Genomic DNA, 9,417 nt, shown 5'->3' with positions numbered 1-9,417 from the left:
TTTTTTTACCACGCAATAAATTACCACTATTGGTGTTATTTATCTTCATTTGACGAATTTGAAATCTGTAGATCTTTTATTTTTATAGGGTTAATCAATAATAGTTTAGCAAACAACACATCCATAAAATTCATGATTTGATTTTCATCTTGCACCTGTTAGTATTAAAAAATTCGTTTTTTTTTTTTTTAAAAAAAAATCCTCACTCCCATGTGATTTTGATTTTTGTATTGTCATTCTAGATATAAAATAGAAATTTAAAATTTCATGCTACAATACTGAGTTAATTTAATTTTAAAACTTCCAAACAATTAAATGGGTACATTTATTGTTATTTTAAATAATTGAGTATATATTTTTTTAAAATAAATAGAGTAGGAATGTGAATCACATACCTCGCCGTGGCTAAATGCTCGTATATTAGTTTACCTATATTTATTTTGATAATTTATTATATTTATTTGTTTCTTCTTTTGCTTCATATTTATTAAGAAATTGAAAGTTATGATCTAGTATTTAATAATACATAAATAGCTGTGACAAGGAATTTAGGGTTTTAATGACACTTATGAAAATCAGGTGACAAAGTTGATTAGTTCTCACGAGTCCATATCCAAATTAAAATAAACACGATTTTTTTATTAAAGTCAATCAAAAATTCAAAGTGGTCCTGATCCAGCCCACTATCGTTTCATTTTCCGTTATTTTTCTCCAAAATCGTGCGTTTTATTTTTATTTTTCTTGTTTAAAAAAATCGATGATAAATCTATTCAAATAATATTTAAATTCGTTTAAAATAAAAATAAAACCGTTCATCCCATTCGGTAACCATCTTATTTTATTTTTTGTTTTTTAAAATTAAATCTATAGACATACTTCAACTTTCAAATTTCTTTATTTATTATCTATTTTTCACTCGTGATTTAAAAAACCAAACTAAATTTTGACAACTACAAAAAATAGCTTTAAAAAAGTTGTTTTTATTTTTTGAATTTGGTTAAGAATTCAACCATTGTATTTAAAGATGCAAATCATCATAAGAAATATAAATAATAATAAAAAAAAAATTATTACCAAACGAGACTGTAGTTCTTAAAATTTGGAGCTATTATTTTATTAGGTGAAGTTCTTAAAGCCTTTGGTTTAATGTAATTACTAATTTGTCTATAAAATTTTAACTCGACGGATGAGTACATTAATTATCATCTTTAAAATTGAAATTTGCTATTCTACTGTTGAGGGAAAAAAAAACCCGGATTATCTTAATTTTGATGCAACTTTGGTATATTTCTAATTCTCTTACTTTTAAAATGTACCATTTTGGTTTTCATTCGTAATATCTCTTACATTGTATTTCTTGTAAAACAAACAAATCCATTATGGAAAATCACTTTTTAAAAACACATACAGAAATTATAAGGGTTGTTTGAGCCCGAAACTCAAAGTTGGTGGATGGACTATAATACATCCCTCCATATTTTAGCTCCAAATATAATTACGTTATTTACAACTATTTATAACTTTTATCTTGTTTTATATTATATATATATATATATATATTTGGGAAAATGCATCATCTTTTTTTTTGCTACGATGTTTACTATTTTATATCAAGATTAAAAATAGATTGCATCCTAAACATTTATATCGGACTAAAACAATCCCAATTGTTTATTTTAGTACCTAAAACAAAAGCACTTTTAAAATTAAACACAATATTAAAAAAAAAAAAAAACAAATGTTTAGTTTGATTTGTTGATCTATAGATAGAATGAACCAATCCAGTTATTTTTTTTTAAAGTTGGCATAACTCAACTGATATAATGTTTGTATTATCGACCTTGAGGTTAGAGGTTCGACTGTCCTACCTCACATTTTAATTACAACATCTTTATTAAAAAAAATTACTGATATCATTCCTTTAAAAAAAACAAAATAAAAGTTACCATAAATTTTTAATTTCCTCGAATTAATATAAAGACGTATGGCAATTTTTACATCACACTATTTTTTTATTCTTTTTTCCCCGCCTTATTCACCAACTAATTTTAATTTTTAAAAGCATGTCAATATCCTTAAAACATTCCCATTTCATTAAAATCAATAGTAATAAATCTAAAGATGTTGCAAATTTCAACTAAAAATAATATATAGTGCTGTTTTTGTTTGGAGATTCATCCATTTCATAGAAAAAAATTCCTACTATCGCAATTCATCAAATGGGACGGTGACAGTTTTTTAAAAAACAAATTTCGAAATCAAAGGATTTAAAAACAATTAAAGTATGTGAAAGTTTATTATTACTTTTTTTTTTTTACTTTTCAAATTTTAGCTTAATCTTTAGTATTAGATAACAAAACAATCTAGAGTTAGTGTGTATAAGATTAATTTTCAAAAATAAAAAATAAAAAACAAATATCAAAGTCCCGTTTGATAATTATCTTGTTTTTTAAAATTAAGTCTATATCATCTACATTACTTACCATGATTTACATATTTTTTAAGTATAATAGTTGAATTCTCAGTCAAATTCTAAAATAAAAACAATTTTTTGAAAGCTATTTTTTTTTTTCATTCTCAAATTTTGACTTGATTTTTTAAACCATTTGTGAAAAAATAGATAAACAAGTGAAGAAAATGGGAGGTGGAAGTGTTTTCATAGGTTTAATTTTATAAAAACAAAAACAAAAGATAAAATGGTTACAAAATAGAACGCAAGACATTTGGTAACTTTGCTTTTAGTTTTTGAAATTTGCATTTATGTTCTCCTCGTCTTCATAATATTATTGAACAAACACTTTTTTTTAAAATCAAATTATAGGAACAAAAATAAGTTTTATTTAAGTCACGTTTGGTAATCGTTTCTTGTTTTTGGTTTTTTAAAATTATGCTTATTTTCTTTCAACTTCTTATAATGATTTACACGTTTGTTTCTTAAGTACAATAATTAAATTTTGAGTTAAATTTTAAAAATAAAAAAACAACTTTTAAAAAACTATTTTTTTAAAACTATCAAAATTTAGAAAACATTAGTAAAAAGTATATAACAAAACAACACATTTGAAGGTGAAATGAGTGTGAATAGACTTAATTTTCAAAAATTGAAAACTAAAAATCGAATGGATATCAACGGAGTCTTAGTTTTCAAAATTTTGTTCGATTTTTTAAATTATTGCTGGAAAGTAGTAAACAAAACTTATTTAGAAAATTTAAAAAATCTAAGGGTTATAGAACCATTACAAATGATTATCAAATGATGCTATTTTTTAACCTTTACAATTTATTACCTAATGATGCTAGTTTTTTTTTTTTTAGTATTCTAGAGGCAGATAAATTCAAACCGTATACATCTTAGTTGCTAAGTATATTTTTGTTTAAACCATCTAAAAACAAAAATTACATAAAGAATAAAATATGAAAAAAAAAAAAAAAAAACCCAATTAGGGTCTTAAAATTTTCGTCTGTTACTAGTTTTGGGTCAAATTGATAGAAAATTAAATGGGGAAACGAGGAAGAAAGAGGAAGTGGAAGTGCAAGTTCCTTCTTTTCTGGCTCACATGGCGACTTTCCATTTTGGACCATCTGTCTTCGTCTGACTTCATATTACCCTCCTCCGTGTTCTTCTTTTGTAATAAACTTCCAGTTCTCAAAGGTAAAAACAATACATATAGAACCCTCTACTTCAATTTTCTTTTGCTTTCTTCTATGCAACTTGATTTGATTTGATTGATTTTTGAATGCGCCCCTCTCTTTGACAAAACCCTCCAAAAATCCCCTTCAATTCCACTTTTCTCTCAAATTCTCTCTTCTTTTAGATCTCGCTGTTTCAATTTCGTGTTTGTCTGCCTACCAAACGCTTATTTGTGCAACCCCTTTTTCTCTCTTTTGTACCTCTTTTTGATACAAACATTATTTGTTGGGTTTTGCCCTTTGCTTGGATGGTGGGGTTTTCCTGCTTTTCTTTCTTGTATTCTTTTCTTGATTCCTTTACACATTTTTATCCATTTCTTTACAGATTCTACTGCTCTTGATTGTATTTGTTTAATTTATAATTTGTGCTTCACGCACCCACATGCATGTTTTTGGGTTTGTCTGATCTGGATTGGATCACAAGGATCTTATGTTCTTTTTCTACTTGTACAGAGAGAGAGAGAGAGAGAGAGGGTGTGGGGTTTAGGCTCTTTTCCTGCAATCTTGGTCTCTAGGGGGGTCATGGAAGAAGCAAACAGTAGAAGGAGAAGGTGAGATTTCTTGAATTGAAGGATATTCCCGTTGGCCCACTTGAGAAACCTTTCTTCTTTGTTCGATATTGGTGTCAACGTTCTATATTGGGTGGGGCTGTCGATTGTCTTCTCGTGACGGCCTGGTGTAGTCAATTGAGTCTGCTGAAACTCCGGAAAGGATTCAAGAATTCTTCTTTTTGTTGGCTAATTATGATATGGGGTTTATTGGTTTTGGTTGAATTTACTTCTCCTTAATCATTATGTCCTCGCTCGTGTGCTTATTGAGTTCAATTTCCAAATTGTGGACTTCTTTCCCATCGATCTCTCTCGAGTTTTTGAGTTGAATGACTCTTGATTTTGAATGCTCCTGAGCCATGGCTGGTATCGATGTTTCCAAGTATGCACATAGCCCTGTACACAAGGCTGTGGCCACCAGGGATTATACCAATCTCAAGAGAATCCTTGCAGGCCTTCCACGGCTTTGTAATCCATCTGAGATTCGCACCGAGGCTGCTTCATTAGCTGAGGAAAACAAGGCTGATGCCATTTCTGCCATGGTTGATCGCCGAGATGTACCGAATCGGGATACTCCACTGCATTTGGCTGTAAAGCTTGGGGATGAGACTGCTACCGAAATGCTTATGGTTGCAGGGGCAGATTGGAGTTTGCAGAACGAGCATGGATGGAGTGCACTTCAGGAAGCAATTTGCAGTAGACAAGAAGGGATTGCTATGATAATTGTCCGGCATTACCAGCCGTTGGCTTGGGCAAAATGGTGTCGGAGATTGCCTCGCTTGATTGCGACTATGCGAAGAATGAGGGATTTCTACATGGAAATCACATTCCACTTTGAGAGTTCGGTGATCCCTTTCATTTCTAGGATTGCTCCTTCAGATACTTACAAGATCTGGAAAAGAGGTGCTAACTTGAGGGCGGATATGACATTGGCTGGTTTTGATGGATTTAGGATCCAACGTGCTGATCAGAGTGTTCTTTTTCTCGGCGATGGGACAGAGGATGGGAAAGTACCTTCTGGTTCACTCTGTATGATCTCACACAAGGAGAAGGAGGTAATGAATGCTTTGGATGGTGCTGGTGCTCAGGCAACTGAAGAAGAGATTAGACAAGAAGTGACAGCAATGTCTCAGACTAATATATTTAGACCTGGAATTGATGTCACTCAGGCCGTTCTTTTGCCCCAGTTGACTTGGAGGCGCCAGGAGAAAACTGAATTGGTGGGTGCCTGGAAAGCTAAAGTATATGATATGCATAATGTGGTTGTTAGTATCAAATCCAGGAGGGTCCCTGGGGCAATGACAGATGACGAATTCTTCTCATCGTGCAATGAAAATGAAACTGAGAGTGAGGAGTTCGATGACATTTTAACTGAGGATGAACGAAAGCAACTTGAGAATGCACTTAAATTAGATTCATCTGAATTAACTTCTGATAATGGTGATGGGATTGTTGCGCATCGGCACAGTTGTTTCGAGCAAAGGGATGTTCCTGTTGAGGACGTAAATGGATGTAGAAGTGGAGACATTCGACAGGAAAAGAAAGGATGGTTTGGGGGATGGAGGAAACGTGATAGCAAAAATGAAGGGCAAAAGAAGATTGCTCCTCCAAGAAGCTCCCTTTCTATGGATGATAAGGTAGGCGATCTTCTAGTGGACTGTCCTCCTGATAATCATAGCAGCAGGCCTGGAAGACATTCTGTAGAGATAGTCTCCGAACACCGAAGAGGAAGGGAAACCAGAACTACCTCTACAACGTCCGAGAGCAAAAATCGGCACAAGGATGGGAGTCATGAAAATGAGTATAAGAAAGGATTGAGACCCGTTCTTTGGCTTTCTCCGAACTTTCCTCTACAAACTGAAGAACTATTGCCATTGCTTGATATTTTAGCTAACAAGGTCAAGGCAGTTCGTCGTTTGAGAGAACTGCTTACCACAAAACTCCCACTGGGAACCTTTCCAGTCAAGGTATGGTACTTATTTTGTTACTCTGAAATTTATATTTAACGAAGCTAAACAGTAAGATAATTTTTCATATTCTTCCAACTGTTTGTTTGGTTCTAGTATTCACTCATGGTATATGTATATAGATGGAGTTTAGGTGACATGGCACGACAATCTAAATTGTGTATATGGCATGTGCTGAGAAGTTTGCTAGCATTAGATTGATCAGAATATTTTAGATTTTACACTCACAGGCCTTCTCTTACTGCTTGTATATTACCATCCAAAGCCTGATATTAGAACTGCTTGCCTTTAAGCTTTTGCGAGCCGGTGATGTTTTAATCTGGTGTTGCACCTAACTACTCTGGTCTCAATATCTCAAATTTCAATGACTAACTTTTTTTTTTTTTTTTTAATAAAATTATTATTATTATATTATTATTATTGTGGTTGGGGGGGGGGGCGCATAGTGTACTTGAGATAGGGCTCCATCTCACCAACATTTAGGATACAACAACTTTTATTGTTAATAAATTCCATCCTCAAGTGTTGGACGATTACTAATTGAATAAAGTTGTATAGAAGAGAAAACTGGATTTTGGATTCTCAAGTACTCACATCGGGATCGAAAATCTGGCATGCATGTAACTTCATTTTCACTTCCTTAGCTCAGTGAATCTGTGGTATGTCTAATCATTTAATGGAGCTGACTTCCAATGCCTACCCCATAAAACTTCTTACCTTCCTCTTGCTTTGGTTGGTAAAATGATGATTGGGAACTGATGATTGTTTGTTGTCCCCTGATGTTGTGTTCTTGTTTTTTTTAACTTTTAATAAGAAATGTTTGACTATTGTTGTTGTTATTATTATTTTTTTGAGAAGGAAACAGTGTTTTCATTGGTCTAATGAAAAATGTCTAATGCTCGAAAATACAAGATACAAAGTAACAACAAAGAAATGTTTCACTATTAATTAGCCAACAATGCTGTTACTTTTATCATTGCTCTTAGAGTAAGTTATTGAATGTCATTCTTGGTCATTGTGCCCCTAATCTTTCTCTTTTTCCAAAAGAAACATGCACATAGCATTATTCAAAAAACGAAAACAGCCTAAGAGCCGGGAGAAGAAGAGAAGACCCTCCTCCCACAAGAATCTAGTTACAAAAGATACCCTTTTAATCCCTAGGAATCATAGAGGGGATAACACACAAGTGTACACAGACTAAAGTTGCAACACTGCCAAGTAGTAGAAAATTTCCCGGTGTTGGTCTCGAGCTGGAGGTAGTAACTAGTAAGTAGGATAGTAATGCAATATCTGCCATGGTACCATATTAAGTGTATTGAATTGCTTGATTAACTTGAAGTATTAAACAGGTCAATGCATTCTTCAGTTAAGTTGTGATGCTGTTCTTTTTCACCATATTAAGTGTATTGGATTGCTTGATTAACTTGAAGTAAAACAGGTCAATGCATTCTTCAGTTAAGTTGTGATGCTGTTCTTTTTCTACAGGTTGCCATCCCTGTGGTTCCAACCATCAGAGTGATTGTTACCTTCACAAAGTATGAAGAACTACAGCCAGTGGATGAGTTTGCGACGCCACCGTCAAGCCCTACAGCTGCAGCAGGCAGGGAGAGCCCGTCTGTGACAAATTCCTTAAGTTCATCTTGGTTTCAGTGGATAAAAGCCCCATATCAACGCCCGAGCTCGTCAACCAGTGTTTCTTGCAGTAGGATAGAAACTTTCGAAGACCCATTTATCATTCCCCGCGATTACACTTGGGTTACCGCAGAAGCAAAGAAAAAAAAGATGCAGGAAAAGAACAAAGCAAAGAAAGGAAGAAGTCGCCGCGATTGATTGGATCAAAGTCACGAGTTCGATCCCTCGAAGTTGAATAGGGGAGGGTGAGGCTCATTCAAAACAAATTAGAAGAACAGATAAGAGGTAGGAAATAGTTTAAATCATTTAAATTCATCAATTTGTGTCTACTTTGAAGGAAGATGAAATGAAAAGTTAAAGAAATGGTTGGTCATGTTTGTGTAGAAGCTTTATTGACCTTAAAATGCACTTTAGGAAATTCTTCTAGTAAATCATTGTGGGGGTGGAAAGAATAACACTGTTGTGGATTTTTACACCATTTACTTTCACTTTTTTACATTGGTCTTTTAATTACAGAATGTTCTAACCATGTTGATGGGGTAAATTGATGGAATTTGTCATTTTCCAAGTTAGGCTTGTATATTTTGTATTTAAAAAGTCATATTTATATTTAATATAATGCCATTGCTCATTGTAAATTTGTTGGGTTTTTCCAACAAAAATAGTAAAATTGTGATGATATTGGTACAGATGATAATAGTAAAAATGAAGAACAAAACTATTGAAAACATGAACAAAATCAGCTTGTGATGGTCTAATCGAACCCTGAGATAAGGCTTTTTCCTTTCTTGCTTTATCTATGTCGGCCTGTCGGCCACAATCGCCGACAATGAGGAAGCTGTTGTTTCAAATTTCCTTGACGTGGCGGAATGTGTTCGTCGTCGTCCGGTACAAAAGGTAAAGTAATGTAAAGTCTTCTGTTTTTCGCAAATTTAAATAAAATGAACCAATTTATATTACCTTAAATCGGCAAAAAAGAATCGCAATCTAAATTATTTTTCAAATATAGAAAAATGAACTAAAATATTTATAAATGTAGTAAAATTTTACTTTAATTCGCAGCAGATTACTATTTGTATCTATCGGTATTATGATAGATACATATAATAGTTATTTGGGTTGGTTGCACAAATAACAATCAGACCCAAAATAATAAAAGATGTAGAATAAATATATTAGGGTTATGACACAAAATTAGCGCCAGATGTCAGTGATAGCTGTGTAGGTAAATAACTAAAAAGCCCACATGTAACCCATCATTTCGAGTTTCTTCTTCCAATTTTCTCAAATTGAAAACTATCACTGATAACGACTATCAATGATAGTAACTGATAGTAGCTATCAGTGATGGCTACTATTAGTTACTATTATTGATAGTCGTTATCAGTGATAGTTTTCAATTTGAAAAATATTAATACAACCTTAAAATAGTAACACTTGCAATGCTGATAGTTACTATTAGTTGTTATTATTGATAACACTTGCAATATAACATTTGCTATCATTGATACACTTTGATCAATTAGAATCAAACTTGAAATATTAACACCTAAGGCTATTGATAGACTTTTATAAGTAAT

General features: G+C 32.7%; 1 protein-coding gene across 1 annotated transcript; it reads left to right on the top strand.

The window, feature by feature from the left end:
* Nucleotides 1-3,468: 3,468 nt before the first annotated feature.
* LOC120075601 (ankyrin repeat domain-containing protein 13C) lies at nucleotides 3,469-8,409 on the top strand. The gene is made up of 3 exons (XM_039029145.1): nucleotides 3,469-3,652; nucleotides 4,144-6,205; nucleotides 7,691-8,409. The coding sequence occupies exons 2-3, from the start codon at nucleotides 4,598-4,600 to the stop codon at nucleotides 8,033-8,035; spliced, it is 1,953 nt and encodes a 650-aa protein (XP_038885073.1). The 5' UTR covers nucleotides 3,469-3,652; nucleotides 4,144-4,597; the 3' UTR covers nucleotides 8,036-8,409.
* The last annotated feature ends 1,008 nt before the right edge of the window (nucleotides 8,410-9,417 follow it).

Source organism: Benincasa hispida, chromosome 1, assembly GCF_009727055.1.
Source record: "Benincasa hispida cultivar B227 chromosome 1, ASM972705v1, whole genome shotgun sequence".
In the NCBI taxonomy this organism is placed as follows: domain Eukaryota; kingdom Viridiplantae; phylum Streptophyta; class Magnoliopsida; order Cucurbitales; family Cucurbitaceae; genus Benincasa; species Benincasa hispida.
The sequence above is the reverse complement of the archived record's forward strand: the minus strand, read 5'-3'. Positions and strand labels throughout refer to the sequence as shown.